This window comes from Oxyura jamaicensis, chromosome 1 (genome assembly GCF_011077185.1).
Source record: "Oxyura jamaicensis isolate SHBP4307 breed ruddy duck chromosome 1, BPBGC_Ojam_1.0, whole genome shotgun sequence".
Classification (NCBI taxonomy): Eukaryota; Metazoa; Chordata; class Aves; order Anseriformes; family Anatidae; genus Oxyura; species Oxyura jamaicensis.
Genome location: NC_048893.1, coordinates 194592046 through 194612540, shown reverse-complemented (window position 1 = coordinate 194612540; position 20495 = coordinate 194592046). Strand labels below are relative to the sequence as shown.

Here is a 20495-nt window from a genome sequence, read left to right as displayed (position 1 = left end):
CTTTTCTCACCACCTTTGTGGTTTTTATTTTCTTTCTAGCATACCACCCAGCATCAGTCTACACCTCGGAGTGCACTTTTATCTCATGAGCTGATATTCATAGGTACAAGCACTGAGTGGATAATGTAGCACATGAGTACGTGTGAAACCATAAATCACCCACGCTTGAGAACAAGGGGACCTCATTCTGCAACCTGGTGGAGACTGCTTCCTAAGTTTAGCAGGTCCAAGAGAGCAAATCAGGATTTTTCTTTAGTGGGCAAGGGGTATTGCAGCTCACCGCTTTGTGACGGGGCAGTTAACATGTTTTTCAAGGAGCTGAAGTGACTCTCCTGGTTACAGTACTGCAGGGAAAGGCACACTGATTCCTTCAGTGCCTTTACTTCCCAGCAACACCATGCGCCCAGCAGTGATGGAAGTGTTTAGAAGTCACATCGCCTGTCATGAGGATCAACCTGATGGGGCTGATGTGGGAGCCAGGGCTTCTCCCTCTTACCATGACTTGGGCAGCGGAGGGCTCGGTCTCCCTTCATCAGAGCACGAGCTCTCTGGGTTTTGCTCCCAGCAGCACCGGTTGGGGCAGTGAATTGGGGCTGCAGGCAGTGATGAGGCAGGCAGAGGGGCTGGGCAGGCAGCTGGGGCAGCCAGCTCCCTGCTGAGCCCGTGGCATGCCATGGCATCCCCCAGCCCAGTGAGTTATTTTGGGGTGAGAAGCTGGTGGAAGAAGGTAAATAAAATGTATGATGGAGTTATATATATATAAAAAAAGATTGATTAGGGGCGTAAATTCTTATTTTTATTTCATGTATATAGGCGTTAATTGAACAGCACAGCACAGTGGTAATTTACTGCTTTGATTTATTAGTTTCTGTGCTCCGAAGAAAACAATGAATTTTAATTCAAGCCATCACATTAATTTTTTTTTAGTGTTCCACATATATTGGAGAAACCCCATAAGCTTCTCTTCGGTCTTATGTAGATGAGATTAAGAGATATTTTAACTAACACGCCAGCAGACCAAACTTAGCTCTCATGAACAGCAATTCTGTTGATGTTAATGAGTTTACTCTAAATTCACGCTGGTGTGTCTGGGAATTTTGTTTACACCTTGCTTTGGCTCTTGCTGGCAGTGTTTTAACAAAGACAGAGCCCTGGCACTCCCAAAATAGTATATGCTGCAGCTTTAAAGCAGGCTGCACTAGTGGGGTTAGAAATTGTGTATGTAGGTCAGTACATCATTTCAGAGCAGCGATTCTCTGCTTCTGGAAGTTGTCTCTGAACTGTCACATGCTGCACCTAGATTTGGAAAGAGACTGGTTATTTTCATGCTGAAGTAATATTAATATTTATATAGGCTAATGTGGGAATAGCGAGTGTCATGTTTAAATTGATATGAATGCTAAGGAAGATACCTCTTCTAAGCAGGCTTTTCTTTCTTTTGTGCTTACTGAGACAGCACAGGATCCTGCTGGGGCTGAATGCCACAATTGCAATGCCATATGAAAACAGTACTTCACCCTCCTGCCATACCTCCTGATTTTTATGGATACATCTATGTTGTTTTTCCTGAAATCCCCACACGTATTCCTTTTTGAGCCAGGTGCTCAGCTGTTGTACCGTGTCCTGAAGGTTGCTAGTACTGCTGTTGGCTGCCCAGTGCCTCTGCTGAGCCCATAAATAAAGGTACACCAGTGAGGAGAGTGGGACCGGGGCTGGTATATTCAGGAGAGCACTCCTGGGACTCTGCAATAAATTCTTGATCTCCAAGGCCCAAGTTTGTCATGTTATCATTGGCTTGTTGTTTTATTTTTGTCCGGCAGATGATGATAGACTGTTAAAGACACCAGAATTTTTCAATTCTGTTGGGATTTTGGGGTAGATAACATTTCAGGGGAACACACCTTGCACTGGGAAGCACATTTCAGTGGTCATAATAATCCAGTTATTAACATTTGTGTTGTACTTTGGGTGGAGGAAAAAGCCATATGGACAATGAATGGAAGTGAAGGCAACTTCGTTTCTACTACAGCCTTTCACATCTTTTAGGCTTAGATCCAAGTTGCAATGGGTTAAGGAAAAGGCAAGTATTTATTGGTTCTGTAAAGCAAGGGGCATCTAAAACCTTCCACCATATAATAATCAAAGTTAAATGCCAGACCATTTGAAAAGATTAAACAAAATTACTTTTTGATAACATTTCTAAGGGACTTTGGATCAACAGCATGAAAATAAATGTAGTACTACCTTGGTCTGTTCGTCACTCTGTAAGAAGCATTTCAAGCTTCTTTTTAAAGTCTTAAAGAATAGACAACTTCAGTGTTCATTGTTGAGCACTGGTTCTCCCTCCTCCCCCGTCATGGTATTTCTGCTGCATTACTGGGGGACATGTCTGAGACTGCACTTGATGCTGTTTGTGCTGTTAAGCTCTTTAAAAAATCACCTGAAAATATCAGATATTTAGTAAATGAAGACCTTTATTTTTTTGGTTTGCTTGTGGGCTTTTTTTCTCCTTTCCCCTGTGATTGTGTAACTTGCCATCTCCCTCCTGGGCACATCTTACTTGCTGTAGAGATCAAACTGGACAGTCACCTCCCTCCAGGCTGGAGGCTTCTTCTGGAGGGCACCTGGTGGCACCTCCTGCACACATGTTTGGCACGGTGCCGTGTTCAGCAGCTCCATGCATTGTAACAACGCTGTGCAAATCGTGTTGAGCCCACTGCCATTCATACTGCATGTGTCTCCGTGGTTCAGCTGCCCTGCCCAAGACTGTAGAACACGTTGCAGAACAGGCAACCATTGATTGTAGGTCTCTTAAATTAATGGTGAATTTGAGGACTTTGGTCTCCCTTCTGTGGTATCCAGCACTATTTGTACAAATACTGAGTTCTCTAACAGTTGCACCGTCCAGCCCAATATATCCATAACTGATCTGTTAACTACCCATAACTAACACGGATTTTTACAATCTAATTCCCTTAGAACATTATCTAGCTTCCACTTTCTGTAATTTATATTATATCAACACATGCTAAATGATCTACTTTCTTCTTTCACCTCTCAATATTTTTAACTGTGACTCTCAATGACTTCTTTATTATGTGCTCATTGTTAAAAATTGAGCTTCTGAGTATTTTAAACGCTTTAATTTCTTGTTTGGGATGGCTCATTCTTTGCTTGACACCATCTTTCCAGTGGTTTGAGCCTGGGGTTAGCAGCTCGCAAATCAAAGGACCGTGGATGTTGCAGTTATGTGCTAAATCACAGTGGGACCTAGAAGCCCGTCAGGCATTGTACAACATGTTAGTCAAAGTTGCTGCCTTAAGGAGCTTGTCATAACAACAACAATAATAGTAATAATAATAATAATTAGGGAAGAAAAAAAAAAAGGAAAGGATGTAAATCATCAAGTCCATCTGCTTGCCAGTGCACGTTTATTCCCCAGAGCACATTTTCAATTAACTCCTGAGCTGCAGCCCAGCAGTGACATGAACTCTTCTTTTGAGTTTGATTGAGTCACGTAGCCTCACTCTGTCTCACTCTGTTTCTTTTTTTTTTTTTTTTTTTTTTTGGTGTAAGTGGAAATACTTTCTTACCACATGTGATTGTTCTGGAAATTAGTCCAGTTTGCAGATCAAATAGGCTTTGAAAATGCAAGCTATTGATTTTTCAGACATCTCAGCATTAATAGGCATCCATGCACAGTCATATATTCATAGGCATATTAAAAGAAAAAGGAACATCACTTCTAGAATGGCTGAAGAGGAATATAAAACCTTTTTAAATTAAGTAACTATAGTCTAGTGGCAAGACCACTGATTCCACAGAAAATGAGAAAACATGGGCTCAGCCCATCCATTTCTTCCCTTTTCTCTGGCTGTGATTTCCTCCTTACTCTGTATGTGTTATCTGTGGAGGGGATAAAGGTCTGAACTGTGTCACCTTAGCTGAGGCTACAGTAATGCTGCTATTAATAAAATAATAAATCCAGCTTTATCACCTCTTCTGAACAGGCCTGATTTCTGCTAGCAGTGGGGTTTGATTCGTGAAGCACTGAATACAGTTGAGCTTGCTGGATGGCTCTGATATCAAGTGTCTCTTTTTAAATTGTATTAGCAGATACAATAGTGCTCATAAATGCCATTTTTTTCTGTAATCAGCAGATTTAAACATGGCATATAGAAATTTTAACCTTTCTTTAGATCTTCATGATGACCTTTTTATCCCTCTTTCATGGTAAGAAGCTTCATGAGTTTTCCCATTGACTTGACTGGGCCATTGTTATCCTTGTTCAATAAAACATCAGTTTTTAACCTGAACTCCCCATCTGATTCAGTAGAGATGTATGTCTGAAGGGCAGCAGTGTGGCGTGGGCCTGCGAATCAGTGTTTTCTCCTGGAGAAGGTTACTGCCTGATAAGAGAAAGAGGTGGGGAAATACTGATCTTAAGTTAATGCCATGCCAGTGGGGAGGAATGTCCCTGCTGATGTTAAGAGCATTAGTCCGCTCCTGATCACAGTGGCAATCCCACGCTGAACTTCTCTTCAATATTTCCCTGCAGAAAAATAACTCCTTCCTGTCCTGCCCCGATACAGATTCTGGAACAGCAGGAATTTTGCCACTAATCCCATAAATCTACACTATTGTATGTTACAATAGTCATTTATCATTTTCAAAAAACATCAGGAAAACAGATTTCTGTTTTATTCAAAACTCTGTCTGGCTATCACCTTAGCTGTATATCTGATTTTTCTACCTTGTCTGTCAGTTCACTTTCTCTATTCATACTTTTACAGAAGCCATAGCTAGTCAGAACTGGTGAAGAAACCATCTCTCTTTTTCATAAGATGTTCTGTTCCTTCACTAATTTGTAATTAGGGCTGTTGCATTCACTTCCAGGTAACCAACTACTCTTGATAAAATTATTATCAATGACAAGCATAATCAAGATTATTGGGTGAAGCTGTGTACCATAAGCATTGAGTCACAGGCCTGTTAAACATATGCACACATGCACATGCTATGGACACTTGTCATATGCTGCCATACTTTATTATGGTAATAGCACTGAATGCCCTTACGTTACAGTAATTGCTTGTGGCCCAAGCCTGAACTCTGGCAAGGGAAATTAGGTTTGTGAGTTATGGATGCAGGGACATGGAGCTTGTGAGTGTGGTGTTCGTGCAGGGTTAGGGGTGTGGAGCAGGAGCTGCCGGGGAGGAAAATAAGGCTGTGATGCTGCGCCAGATGAAGTGAGGGTTTGGGGGTGAGGAATGTTGACTTCTGCTTTCTTTTTATTGCTTCTGCTTTTTAATCAATCAAGTTACTTGCATTTTGCTGTTGTTCAATAGTCAGAGGTACTACATGTGTCTATGATTTTGGACCTTGCAAGTCAGAGCAAGGATCAATTAGAATGTTTCCCTCTTCCATAGCTGTTCTGACTATGCTCATATTGTCATCTTAGGACAGGCTCTTTCCTGGCTTGAGTGGTGTATCTTCACCTTATTGTATGAGTATTTTCTAATTTCTCTTTACTGACTTCACTGGAAGTTAGAGGCAAAGCCTGTAGCCATAATTTACTCAGGGTAACATCCGGTAATCGGTACTTAACAAAAAGCAGAGGTGGAGACATTTCCTCTCTGAGAGAATGAGATTGACCTATTGTGTGTGTGAATATTCAAAAAAAAAAAAAAAAAAAAAAAGAGTCAGGAAATGGGAATAAGAAGGGAGGGCAACTGTAAAGACAGGTGTGTTTGCCTAAGCCATCATGATGTCAGTAATTACAAACTATTAATTTTTCTTTGTCTTCTGTCACGTAGGCGGTTGTGTCAGCACCTAATAAGCCTCCAAAGCTTCATCACCTTGCAATACAGCTGAACTGGTCTGTTGAAAATTAAGGTTAATAGTAGATCAGTGTTACTTTTCCTCTTCTGTCTCTCTCTGACTCTCTATCTCCATTAGAGTTACACTGTTACATCCAAAGATAATTATTTCCTGTGAAATTATTCTCCCCTCACTTTCCCCCTTCCCTTTATGTTAATGAGAGTGCTTTTCTCTCACTGCGAAGATTGACACAACTTCTTTGAAGTTAGTAATGCTGTTGCCAGTTCTTGCCAGTTAAGTATGTGACCTTATCAGTATAATTGTACAGATCGCGTCGCCATATGTCTAGATGCACAGAGCTTAATTTAACAGAAGACATATATGTATAAAAATAAAGCAGTATCTGGGGGTTAAATATTGGAAGACCCCCCTAATCACAGCTTTCATCTTATACAAAACTTTCTACAGAACTCTTACATCTCTAAAGTTAAAAAAAAAAAAAAAAGTTTCCCTGCAAGGGACCGTGGTCTTGTAACTATATTTTCACATTGATCATCCTGTGGCTTCGACAATCCCTGTACTCCCTCACCTGTTGTGCTTAAATGCTTTCTCTTCCCTTGGTGGCTAAGTCCTCCATACCATATGGTACGACCAAGCAGCACCATTATTCCTTTTGAGCAAACAAGAAATTGAGGCAAAGGGAGCAGCTAACAACCTATGCCAATAATGAAGATTTGGTCTTCATTTGTTTTCAAAACCACTGGCCACATGTAAAATCTTTCTGGCGATGGTCCAGACCAGCCTGCCTCACTGAACCTTGAATGCTAGGCTGACCCCACACCTCCTCCCTCTCAGCTCCTGCATTCCCTACAACATGCACAGAAACTACATTGGCATGTAGGGGCCTCATGAGCACCTGTTTCCAATCCCATTTCCTATCCTGTTTCCAATTAGCCCACCATTTCCCATCCTTGTCTTTCACCTCCTCCTCACTTGCCCAAAGGCAACCCTGGGTTGCCCAAAGGCAAAGAAGGATTCCAGTCTGTACAGGGGCAGGACCAGGGTGGCACTAATGAGATCTCCAAGGTATGTAAAGACCAAGCTGACTCATGTCCCTTGGGTGCGTGAAGCGAAACCTCTTGCTATCAGCCTAATGCTTGCACAGCAGCTTGCCTGATGCTGTTGTGGAGCAAGGAGGCAAACCCAGAGCTCTGAAGACGCAGGCTGGCCTCGCACATTTGTACTCTTTCTTTCTCCGTAGTACATTTGCTTGTATTTGCTTTGCAAGAATATTTGTGCGCATTGCATCCTGTAAATATGATTCAATGTCATTATCTGCTGTGGGTTTGTTGTCATATAAGAGAAATGTCTTATTTTATTTTTTTTTCAGATGTTTTTACATGCAAGGAATCTGTGCTGCAGTAATCTATTTGTATGGTAATTAATAAGTAGCTTTTCAGATCTTGGTTTTAAAACTGCATATTTCTTGAACTTCAATTTAATAACAGCATATGAACATCAATGCACATTCACCATTTCTTTAATGTAGCCACAATACACAAAAGATAAATGTAAATCTGGTCTGCAGGAGAATATTTTGATTATAATTAATTTTGCATCCCTTCACCATATGTTCGTATTTTCTAACCTTCATTTGAATCACAGACACTATGTAATAAAATGTGCAGTATATGTATATATATATAAAAGTTGGTTAGAGAAGCACGGGTGCTTATGGTACTACAGCTTCAGCTGAATTATATTGCTTATGCCACCCAAGAATTTGGCCATCTTTTCCTTAAACAGGTATTATTATGGCAGGATGCTGTCATTGCTCAAAAATGTTCAAGTTATTTTTGTTAATGTGAGAACAAAGCATTTTTTTAATCTCTGAAGAAATGTTGTATGCCCATGATTTACATTATTCAGAGAGATTATTTGGGAGATGCAACTGAGAATGGAGAAGTTTCTTATTTTCATTATTATTCTATAAATTTAAGGCAATTCTTGAGATGAAACCTGGGAACATATTAGAAATGACACGGGGAATAATTGTTACTAAATTTAATTTATTGAGTATGTGTGAATTAGATTGATTAAACAGCGAGAATAAACACACACAAGATTACCCAAAATAGGTGCAGGGATGGAAAAATGTTAGATAGTATTAACGGCTTAAAAATGTATGATGCTGTAGATATTTTTCAATGAGTCTGTAATTTCTTATGGGATTTATCTCCATTTTTCTTTCTTTCTTGTAATACTTAATGTAATCCAAACTGATTAAGAGAATATTATGTATTAAAGGAGAAAAAATAAAGCAACCACGTGACCAAAATTAATTCTAAACTAGTCCACAGGGGCAAACTGCAGCATTGACTAAGTAAGATGCCCACGATCTGAATTTTTTATGTCTGGAACCCCTCAGTTTGATTTGGGTTTGTTTGATGAGGAGTGAGTCGTCCACCAGATGATGTCCAGCCTGTTGTCAGAGCGGCAAATAGGCAGGATTTAGATGTAGTCACTCTTTCACCAGTGGTTTCATCACCCTCCCATGAGTTCAGCTCCCATCTGTCTGATTTGTTCTTCCCTGCTGCTACCTGGTGTTGAGGAGGGAGGATCAAAAAGGCATTTCCTCCCAGTTATTTATACTGGAGAGGAAGCCTCTTCCTTTCCACCTCCAAAACTTCTGTTCTTGCTATTCGCTTAGAGTCATTGTGCAGAATAGCTGGGATTTTATTAACACCCTGCAAGGCATCAGCCTAATCTCTTTAACTTGTGGTTTTGTTAACAACAGAAACACAGCACTAGGAATGTGAAAAAAGACTTAATGGGAAAACAGAAATGGCAGAGAAGGGAAAATTTCTTTAGGGAGAGGCCATTTTTGCTTATGAACAAACATGAGGAAAGAGATGAAAACATGAATAAAATAATATATGTTTTGTTGAAGTGGCTGTATAAAGACAGTTGTCTCAAACAGAAAATACTCTGTATTGAAGTCTATTTCACACAAAACTATGGACTGTGTGTGTATTTGGACTGTGTCATCATCATGAACTCTCACCCTTACCTCTGAGAGTGCTTTTGAGTAAAAACAAACAAACACCTGTACCCTCAACATAGCTTAATTTCTCCACAAGTGCTACACAAAAAAGAAGAGAGACTGTGTTTCATTTTTATTTTTCATTTAGTATTTAGAAATAATTCAGAACTAAGAAGAATTCTGTGAGGAAAAGCAAAACCTGTGCTGCCTCTTGGTAATCTAAAATTATGACTTTTTTAAGTATTTATTTGCAATCTTGTAGCACCTTTATAGCTACAGTCATGAGGCGGCACCCTGCTGAGCTTGGCAGTGTAGATGGAGTAAAAGATGGTTGCTGCACCAAAAAACTCACAGTCTAAAGGGAGCCTGAGACAACAGATGGGAAAAAGCAGATGGGGATGCAGAATTAAAACCAAGGCAGTATTGATCAGCCTTAAGTGAGTCGAGACCATGCTGTTAAAATGGAGGAGCGGGCAGTTTGGTCCCTCGCTGGCATGGTGCCGGTGTGCCTTCGTGTGCCGCAGGCGTTGTCCTGGGGCTGCAGATCCTGGCACCGTGCAGAGGAGGGAAGAGCAGCTGGAGGGGTTTCACCCCAAATTATCACAGGGATGGCAAAATGTAACAATGGTGTGGTGGCACATGGGTGGTGGAGGCCACCACATGCCATGCTCACTAAATCCTGACTGACCCCATTGTGCTGGGGCTGCTGCAGCTCTCTGCCCTCCTCCTGCTGGGGACAGGCCGAACTGCCTACACAGCACCACGATGAAAGTGCACAAACAGCCTGAAAAACTATAAGATGCGCATTTTATAAACTGTATGACACCTGTATGCTTGAAAGGAGATTCTGAACACTGTGTAGAGGCAGCAGCATTGGAGGAGCTGGCCTGGTCTCCCAGTGATGGTCCTAAAGGCACTCCATAGGGACAGAGTCTTGGTGCCGCCTCAGGTAACGGCCAGGCCATAACTTCAAGCCTTGGCAATTCGGACACCCTCACATAGCACTGTCTCTCCACAAAAACGGGGAATTGTGTTCACCAAAGGGCAGAGCAGCCTCATGCCAGGTTCTGTGAAGGCTTTGGCCTTCAGGGGAAGGGAGGGTGTTGGCAGCGGGGTGTCCAAGTTGTCAGCCCTGATCTGCTCTCCCTGCCTGCCCTGCACATCCATCGCTCAGCAGCTTCCCCATCGGTCTCATGGCGTAAATGGGGTTTAGTACATGGCTGGTAATTCCGTGTGGTTGTTGGTACAGTGGATATATGCTCTTGGCTTTCTCCCCGCTCTCTGTCTCATGGGTATCATCTCCTCAGCTCCTTGTCGCCTTCAGCTGAGCTGGCAGCGGGTGCCTGCATCTACAGAGACATTTCCCTCTGCCTCTCTCAAGTGTCTCTGTATGTATATATAGCATATATTTTATTTATATGTACCTTTTTTCCCCAAATTTTTGTACGACTTGCAAAGTATTTTTATTCAGATTTTGCTTTTTTTAAAACTGAAAGATTTTTTAACAAAAACATTTGAAGTGTTTTTTTTTTTTTTCTTTCAGTTTTCCTTCCATGGCATGTATATAATTTTAGTTTGTTTTCCCTCCTCTCCTCATCCTTTTTCATGAGCAAAGAAAGACAGCGAGAGTCTTACAATAAAAAAGCTTAGTTGCTGTTTCCTTAGAATATAAAGGAAAAGCCACCTCGGAAAGCTGAGCTTTTAAAAAATGGTACCCAGCTGTGCTTCTGAAAGGTGAAATTCCTTTGTATTCAGGAAAAGCTGGCTTGTCTTCTCACCATGGTTGAAAAATGAAATTTCTAGTGGAGTATCCCAGTCTTTTCCTCCAAAACCATAGCTCAAGATTGTTTTGTTGTTGTTTGTTTGTAGAGGGAGTTTACAGAGACCTGTTGTCTACAGCCAGGGTGAGATTTGGGAAGGCATCTAGGTGCTTGACTTCCCATTGCTAGGTGGGTGACAGCTGTGATAGCTGTAGACATGCATCACAGAATTAAGAACCTAAATGTTCTTCAGCTACCTTTTTAGACAGTAGGACTCACGTTTAAATGATGAAGTTAGAAGTTTAGAGACAGCTCCTCATCTCTTTTAAAGCATGTCTGGATTCTGTGTCAAGCCGTGTACTTGAAAGGATCACACCACTGAGGTTCTCAGTCGCCTTATTTAAAATCTAAAATTTGCACCACCTTCGTGTAAGAAGCTGAAGAAATTCAGTCTGTTTAATTTGTCAAAGAAACTTCAAGAGGTGATGCCTTCATGGTTTGTGTGAGCCTACACAGGGACAGGATTTCTGACAAAAGTTTTCTTTCATCTAACAGATAAAAGGCATAAAAGTCAGTGGAAGGTGAAGTTAGAGAAATTCAGACCAGAGAAAAAATCTTATTTTTCTGGCTCAGGGTAGTAGTATTAGCTGTAAAGATGCCATTCTGAAGTTGTGGTCTAGGAGCCGGAGAACAGTGAAATTCCATAAACGTTGTTATGTAGGGGCTCAGAAGAGATGATCTTACTTGCACTGAAAACCTATTAATGCATAACAAATGAAGTTTAAGCCCCAAATGGCTATAGTTGTAGAGTAGAGGGGCACTGTGGCACAGCTCCGTTTTGCACTGAAAACTGGGAGGAAAGGCTATGTATGTTCTGGGAACAGGTGATGTATACTCAAATATACATCAGTGTGTTCCCGTGTTTTTCTGCTCTGGGCTTCTTGAATAGCATTTTTGCCATACAATGTTATAAACAAATCAATAAAAGAAAATAGGCATTTTTCTTATTTTATGATATATATTCCTACAGTGCTTCTAACAGGATTGTTAGAAACAAGAAAATGTTAACAGCAACTTGCCTCACATAAAGAACATCGTTTTCTTGTTCCAACACAGCTGAAACATTTGCAGACCACATTCTTTTTAAATCACTCTTTCACTGATAGCAGAGTGTAATGGAGCTTTTCATACTCTTCTTGTTACAAATTTTTGGATTAAAAAGTTTCCTATCAGTTACGGCACAGCAATAAGCACATTCAGTGAGGTGTGGGATAGGAGTGACTTCTTCCATTTCTGGGGGCAAGTATTATTTTATCATCTTGCAGACTTCCTGCAATTTGGTATGCTGAGAGAAATTAATTTGACTGTTTACAATATTTAATTTTCAATAATTATTCAAGCATATATAACTACAGACATTTACAGTATGTAGTAAACAGATGGATTAGCAATTGTGCATATAATTAGAAATTACACTTAAAATACAAAAGTGCATTTGAATATTCAACTGACTTTAAAATGAAAAAAGGTAGAAATGTAGCTCTGAGTGGTTTAGAAACACTTTAAAGAAACAACAGTCCGTGAAGTGCCCTTCATAAGTGAGTCCTTGCCATAAAATATGCACTGAATTGTAATTGCAAATTGCATGTACATTTTGTTTTTTAAAGATAAGACTAACTTGTTCCAATTTGCTGATCGTTTTGGTGCTGGTGTGATGTCAGGATGACCACAAGATTGTTTTTTTTACCCTCCAGGCCAAAACTTCCCCTCTTGTTGCTGCATCCGTGCCATCAGTTGGGCACATGGCACTGCACCGGGGCAGTCCCTGGCTCCCCGCAGGCTCCCATATCTCAGCCCAGCTTCTTCTAGAGGTCCACTTGAGTCATGACACTTGAGAAATGATTTTAAGACAAGATAAATCTTTCCCAGAAATCGTGGAACTGTCAGGATGTGAATGTACCATAAATGAATAACAGCCTGATCTTATTACTTTAGAGTTTATCCTTTTCCCCACCTTGAATTTTGATGCAATCGTTCATTCTGTCTGGTCAAGATTGATTCGTAAGATAGGTGGCACAGCGACCACAGTAAAGTCATCAAAAATGCCTGTGAATGATTTTTAGAAGTGACTTTTAAGAAGCCATTTTTGATGCTTTTGAAGGCGCTTTGAATTTTGAGAATTTATATGCTCTTTGCTTTAGCCCAGCAAAGCTGTGGATGCCCCATCCCTGGAGGTGTTCAAGGCCAGGCTGGATGGGGCTTTGGGCAACCTGGTGGGAGGTGTCCCTGCCCATGGCAGGGGGGCAGAACTGGGTGGGCTTTAAGGTCCCTTCCAACCCAAACCTTTCTGTTGTTCTGTGTTTCTGTGCAAATACTCCTGCCCAGATTTCCATGTGGGCTGAACACTGATGCTCTGCTCTGGCACTTACACTATTTAGGTCTAACTCAGTTCTGGTGTAGAAGCCTATCTTTTTCTTTATATTTTTTTAAAGGAAAATAAAGTCCCACTCTTTTGTCTCATAGATGCTTAAAAAAAAAAAAAAAGTGACTATAACTGTGCTGTAACACCTACATGAGTTTTATCCTGCTCACAGTGAAGTCAGTGGGATTTCTGCCATTTCTGCAGATGGGTGTGGGATTGAACCCTTAGTGATTGTTTGAGTGTGAAATGAGAAAATATATTTAGCTAGGCTTATATGAGACTATTAGATAGAAATATCCATCTAAGATAGTGGTTGTAGCTAATTTCCGTGGCCTTCCAGTGTATTGACCATAAAGTATGTCATGAGTGTGGAATAACCCGTTTCCCCATATCTGTCTCTTTCCTTTCAGGGGATTGTAACGAAACACAGAAAAAAAATGCAAATCTTTGAATTCTCTGCCTATAGAAATTTACTGCGTTTAAGGAATTATTTTAGCTTCAGGGAAAAAAAAATAATGGGTTGAAGATGATACTTCTGTTGCTATAGTTGTAATCCCATTATTTTTGTATTATAGTACTACTGTTTTTCATACTGTGTTCTATTTATTTATTTATTTGCTGATTGATGTGATTTTTTCCCAGACCTTCCAGCATAGTGCATGAGAGCCCCTCTATTTTTCCTGCTTACAATATTTTCTGTTTTAGAGGTGGAAGCAGAGGTTTTTCAGTGTGATAGGGTAGTGAATGAACAGATTCGTAGTCATAAGGTCAGAGGGGTTATTAGATCACCTGCTCTGACTCCATGCACTGTTCAAGTTGTAGAAAATCACCTAATTACTCCTACACTGACACGTCTAACTGGTGTTTGACTAAAGCCTATGTTCTGGGAAGATAATTGATTTAAAGGCTACAAGACCTTTTTTTCCTGATGCTTATCTCCTTCATTCTTTGAAATGTCTGCTTTATTTTTCATTTGAATTTGCCTTCTCTTTCCAGCTGTTGGCTTTGGTTGTACTTTTCTCTGGTGGAATAAAGAGCCCTTTACTCCCTTGTAATTTTTCCCTTTGCAGGTACTTACATGCATTAATCCAGTTATTAATTAATTACACATGGTATAGTTCTTTAATGCAGAGAGGGGGAAAGAAACACTGATTTAATTAGTGCCAGATCATAATTGACTTCCATGTAAGGAAAACACAGGTTCTTCTGCTTCCATAAAGCTGTGGTCACAATACAGCAGTGACCTCCAAAGTCCTTCCTCTCTGAGTCCCAGCATGCAGGATAAACGGGGGTCAGGTGTGAATGTGGGAGTCCAGAGTAGTTCCCGGACCTCCCCAGCATGAGCAGCAGCAGCTGCCATTGCAGCAGAGGAGACGTGCCAGATTATCATTCACAAAAGTTATTGCTTGTGTCTCTGGCTTCCATGGTAAGCTGATAGCTGCTTAATTTCTTTTCAGGGTAGATAGGAAGTGAATGCATATGGTTTAGTCATTTGTCATCCACTGTGTGCATTGCTTCTCCCCCCAAGGGCAAATCACTGAGTTACTCTTATGTCTAGAGGCGAAAGTTTTGGGGGCTTTTTTCTGTGGGTGTTTTAGTTTTTGAAGCTTTTTCCCCCACCGCAATTAATGCTTCACTTTTAGTATCAAAAGCTAGAAAAAATGGTACTGCATCTAAACACATAAAGGAGCATTCTGGGGGCACAGAATGCTCAGGTAGTAGCTTTCTGTGCTTCATAGTATGGATTTAAAGGAAAAGGGATTAAAAAAAGACAAGTTCTGGAATTTCTGAAATGTATGACAGAAGCTTATCGAAATTCGTTTCCGCTTTGTTACCGCTGCCTTCAGATTTGCACGCGTTGGAAGCCCGACCAATGTGGGTTTATCGATCACAGTCGATGCGTGTTGCAGCAGGGGAGCAAGGTCTGACCCAAGTGATTATAACCCTGTGGTCACACATTTGTCCACCAAAGCACCAGTGCTGCAGTCCGGGCTGTTGGTTGGTGCTTTCCCATCAAGCCATTGGCTCTGTTGTGCGTAAAGAGCGATGCTCGTTTTGTTACCCACAAGCAAAATGTGGCTATTGGCACAGAAACAAATCAGAGGGAGTTGTGTTTTTGAGAAACGGGGCTCTAGGGGTAAGTGGTTTGCCTTAGGTGGCACAGGAAAGCTGTGACGGAGTCGCAAGATTGAACTCAGCTCCTCTGAACTCCAGCTAGAAGTCTGAATCGCAAGATGCTGCGTCCTGTTTCCTCTAGTGTGTTGCCAGTTAATTCATTTGTGTCTTAACAGTTCTTTGTTGATGTGAAGTGTGGTGTAATTAAGGCCTGGATCCCCTCCTTAGCTCTGCCATAAGGCTCCTGCGTGATTTGGAAATGTCTCTCAGGGCAGCTTGCTTGGTGCAGAGGTCAGGGCTGCGTCCCAGCCAGCTGACTTCATGCCAGCTGGACAGGGCTGAAGGCCACGTGCAGAAAGAAATCGTGACTCAGCCCCCGAGAAGATACTGTGACTGCTTTAGAGAATGGGAGTATATGATGCACAAAAAGAAAATACATTTTTGTTGTTTTCATTTGCCTTCTGTCTTAGAGTAGACTGAACAGATTTTCAAACTTTGGTTCCACAAATACAGCTTTTTTTTTCTGGGGATTGTTTTCATTTTGTTTCTTGTAAATGAAAGCTGAGAGTCTCTTGTAATTACAACAGTCTCAAGACCTGGAACTTCAGTTAAAATACTGAGCATTGAAGAAGGGATGATAAATCCTTGACAGGACCCATACTGAACTCAGACTTCCACGGAGAGAAGTATATATCCGGTGACCACTTCTGTGCCTGGCTCCTTGCAATGAAATTCTGTTGAGCACAACTTTATGACTGCAAGCACCGACAGTAATGATCCCCTTCTTCTTTGCAGTGGTCTTGTGTGAGTTATTTCATTACCGCCTGTAATGTGCTTTGAGACCTTGGATTGAAGAGCAGAGTGATTATTATGGTAGTTTAATAATATTGTTTAGAAGAATATAATATGCTGCGGCATTGGATTTCACTAAAATGCAATCTGCATTCAGTGTAAATGCTCTCCATCACCAAAGTCAACCCGCAGAGTCAAAGTCACACCTGGCATTGCTGCTGCTCCATCTTCAGCCCCTCAGTGTGCAGCATGGTGACCTTCAGGCCCTGGCCCTGCTGTAGGACACAGCTCCAGCCCTGGTTTGGCTCGCTGGTCGTGCACCTTTACTGAGACCTTCACCTGCTTTTAGGGCTCCCTGGTACAGTGTAGGGTGATCTGAAATCCCTGTTGTTGACTCCAGTCCTTTACAGATTTTTATGATTGCTTTCAAAGATGTTTAAAAGTGTGGCTTTACTCTTGGTGATGATCCCCTGTTACAGCCTGCTCTCTTCCCAATTTCTGAGTCCAAAGCAACACATGCTGCCGTAGGTTTCAAGGCTGGAAGGAGCTGCCATGATTTGATACAACCAGTTAAGGAAAATGCAGTTTCTTGTTTTGGGGAGGTGGAAGGGAGCAATGGTGTTTCATTGGCTGCTCCGGGCCCAAACCTGTAGGACTGAGCCTCTGGTCCTGGCTGCTGCTCTGCCACCTCCGAGGCAGCCCCTGCTCTATGCAGAGGGCAGCAAGGGGCTGGGGCCCTGCCCACTCCCAGGGCTTTGTGCCCATGCCCCCGACAGCCCTCCAAGGTCACGAGCTCATTCCCATTCTCACAGAGTTCTGCTGACATTGCAGTATCGCTCAGTATCTGGAGAAGTGCAAATTTCAAAATACCGTGCAAATAGAATGAGCTTTTCCTGTCCAGTTCTGTGACCTTTTATATACTGTGCAACTTTCAAGACTATTCTGTTCTTGTTATGCCTTTTTTATCTCTTTTTGATCAAAGGCAGAGGTGAGGTTATTAAAAGATACCATTTGCTGCCTAAATTGGTGCCTGAAATACTGTAGTGTCTGTACTGTAGTACATATTAAATTGTATTATGCTCTGTTGTATTCAGATTTTTGCATCATCATTTAATGTCACAGCATCTGAATACCTTTCAAAATTCATGAACCACTCCATTTAACATCTCCAGAAAGATAGAGGCTTATTTTGAATTATAAATAATATTAATATAATACTCAATACCCTCCTTGGATTAGAGCTTGTGTAAACCAAAAGCCTTAAAGAACTCTTCAGTTTCCTTCTGAAATGAAAGCAAAGAGAGAAAGCCCTCCAGAGGGCAGTTCTTCCTATCACAATTTAAGTTAGAAGGGGGTGAATGACTCTTTGAGGGTGCTAATGAAAGAGCTTGGGTGCTTTAACACAGCTGTTTGGAGTCTTACCATGAGCATGGCAGAATACGTGGCTCCAGATCAGGACAAGACGAGAAAGGAGAGGGAGGGAATTTACACCTTTTGTCCTGCTGTGCTCTGTCACCCACCACTGTTGGGTGCCGCAGGACAGGTAGCATAAGAAGACCCTTTACTCTCCTTTCCCTTTCGTTTCTAGCATCAGCTCTGCAATACTTTCAGTAAAGGGAGAGGAAAAAGAGGTGGGAAATTATACACATATACATATATATATGTATTTTGGCATACAGCCTGTTTTCATATTTTGCTTACGCTGGGTCTGGAAGAATTAATTTTGGTCCACATCTGGGGCCTCTGAGGGCTGTCACAGTATAAATGATGAAAACAGCGAAGCTGGTCTTTTCCACCAAAGAAATCATGTAGGTTTTTCCCTTACTTGGTCACAGAAAATGAGAAATGACAAGAAGCTTTCAGATTTGGCTTTTCAGATTGATTCCTGACTGTACATGTCATGCGATACACATAAATGCAGCTTAACGATAAATTCCGAAGGGAAAGGAAGAATTAGAAGGGGTGAATCTGAAAATGCAACATCTTTGCCATCCAGCTACATGCTAGAATGTCATTTTTGACTGATTGTCATCTAGTAACAATTAAACATCTTTAACCTTTACAGCCTCCACTGATTTGGCGCATTAATGAAAATGTAAAATGGAGTGTGCATTCTTCTGAAGAGGTTACACAGAAAAAGAAGATACTGAGATTTACCAAGTTTTAATTTACATAGCAAATCCGGTTGTTACTTAAATTGTCTTTCAGAAGACAGTTTCTGGAGAAAGAATATTCTTCTGATGTTACTTAAGGATTAGAAATCAAAGCTAAGAGGAATACAATGCCAGGCATTGGTGGCTTTTTTTTTTTTTTTCCTTGTGTATTTAAACCAAATCTTAATACAACTGAAAAAGTACAATTTTAATTTAATTACCAAATAATACCCTTTTATCATAATAGCATCAGGATGTGTAGCTGTAGTTTGTACAGGTAAGCAGGCAATTTTATATTTATTGGGACATCAGAAAATTAGGATCGAATTTCACCATTCTGGCCTGGTTTTCCTTGTTCTCAGTACAAAAAAAAAAAAAAAAACTGTTGCCACGTGGGCTGAAAAGTAATCTGCAGTGACTAATCGACTGCAAACGTACACCACTCGGGTATTGAAGCAGATAAAATTGCTAGTCATTTTTTAAATCGAGGGCTCAATATTTTTTCTTCACAGTTGTTCTGGGCTCCAGCAAGCGCTTACTATTCAGAAGTGGTTAAGGAGGAACACATTCTAGCCATCGCGAAGAGCAGATTGATCAGTTTTAGCTTTTCCTTTAAGGATGAACAAAAGAGCTATACATTTTGTGTATTATAATGATCTTCTGAAATGAGGCTGTGTTATTTTCCTGAGTCTGCAAGTGTTCAGTCTGTTCTGCCTCTGCTGCAGCTGTTGCGGTATAAATAGGCTGTGTGGGCTTTTCTAGGAGTCTGGCTGTGAAGTCTCGCACAGACAATGTCATCTTGAACACTGCAGTTTTGAAGTGCTTCTCAGGGGAAGCATTGCAGGCAGAGAGCAGAGCTGCAGCAGGGTGTCCACAAGCAGCAGCCAAGAGAAGGGACCGAGGTGGTGGAGATTCTCCACACCTGCAGCAGCCAGACGTTTGGAGTAGAAGTTGTAAAACCCCTTGGCTTTTGTGGTAGGGGATGCTCAGCTGCATTCCCTGACTTGTCAGGGACTTGCGTAACAAAGGAAAGTCTCTGTGCCAGTGCAAAGAGACACTCTATCTACAAACTCAGGACAGTGCTGCTTAGCAATTATCTTGCACCTTAGACTCAGCTTTGTCAGATATCTGTGTTTTTTTAAAAACAAAGCAAGCACTGCATGTTATATTTAGCACCTCTAGGCAAAGGCTGCGGGAGCAAAGTCCCTCCCGCTGTAAGCAAAGAGTAGGTTCAGGACTACCTGGTGAAGCTGAACAGGTCTGTGGGGCCTGATGCCATGCATCCCAGGGTCCTGGGGGAACTGGCTGATGGAGGTGCCAAGGCTCTCTCCGTCCTGTTTGAGAAGTCCTGGCCATCAGGTGAAGTCCCTGGTGACTGGAGAAAGGAAAGCATCATTCCCATTTTTAAAAAGGGTAGAAAGGAGGACCCGTGGATCTACAGACTGGTGAGCCTCACCTCTGTGCCAGGCAAAATCATGGAAAAGATCCTCCTGGATGCAATGTCAAGGCACATGCAGGACAAGGAGGTGATCCGAGACAGCCAACATTGCTTCACTGAGGGCAAATTGTGCCTGACTAATATGGTGGCATTCTGTGATGGAGTGAGTGCATCAGTCAACCAGGGAAGACCAACTGATGTCATCTATCTGGGCTTCTGTAAGGCCTTTGAAATGGTCTCACATGACATCCTCGTCTCCAAATTGGAGAGAGAATGATTCGATGGGTGGACCATTCAACGGATAAGGAGTTGGCTAGATGGCCACATTTGTGGGTCTGTTAGAGCGGGTCCCGAGGAGGGCCACAAGGATGATCAGAAGGCTGGAGCACCTCTCCTGCGAAGACAGGCTGAGGGAGTTGGGGTTGTTCAGCCTCGAGAAGAGAAGGCTCTGGGGAGAACTTACAACTAAAAGGGGGGATATTCAGATTAGAGGTTAAGAGTGTGGTGAGGCCCTGGCACAGGCTGCCCAGAGAAGCTGTGGCTGCCCCATCCCTGGAGGTGTTCAAGGCCAGGCTGGATGGGGCTTTGAGCAACCTGGTGTGGTGGGAGGTGTCTCTGCCCACGGCAGTGGGGGTGGAACCAGATGATCCTTAAAGTCCCTTCCAACTTAAGCTATTCTGTGATGATTCTGTGATTTACTGTCTTACCTTCTAGGCTGTAACTACATTACTCCATTAACACAGTTTCTTCAATGCTCATATGAATTGTGTGTCAAAGGCCATAAAGTTTTAAATCATGTTATGCTGATAAAACTCAGCCAGCCGGTCAGCACTTAACTAGCAACATGGGGAGCATTGCAGAGTCTGGCTAAGTGAGGCTGTGTAGGTGTAGGCATAAGGTATGGGCTGACATCCAAACACTGCACAAACTGCTGTTGTTCAGGCTTCTGGAT

At 41.8% G+C, this 20495-nt stretch overlaps 1 protein-coding gene across 11 annotated transcripts in view; it reads left to right on the top strand.

Annotated features, from left to right (window-relative positions):
- FAT3 (FAT atypical cadherin 3) overlaps positions 1-20495 on the top strand; it is a 417502-nt gene that overhangs the window by 192200 nt on the left and 204807 nt on the right. The window contains exon 4 of one of the 11 annotated variants that reach the window (XM_035328956.1): positions 7211-7485. The exons of the other annotated variants lie outside the window; for them this stretch is intronic. Within the exon in view, the coding sequence (XP_035184847.1) occupies positions 7211-7245 (35 nt within the window). The 3' untranslated portion in view covers positions 7246-7485. Of the gene's footprint in view, positions 1-7210; positions 7486-20495 lie in introns of those variants that run through there. 11 annotated transcript variants of the gene reach the window in all.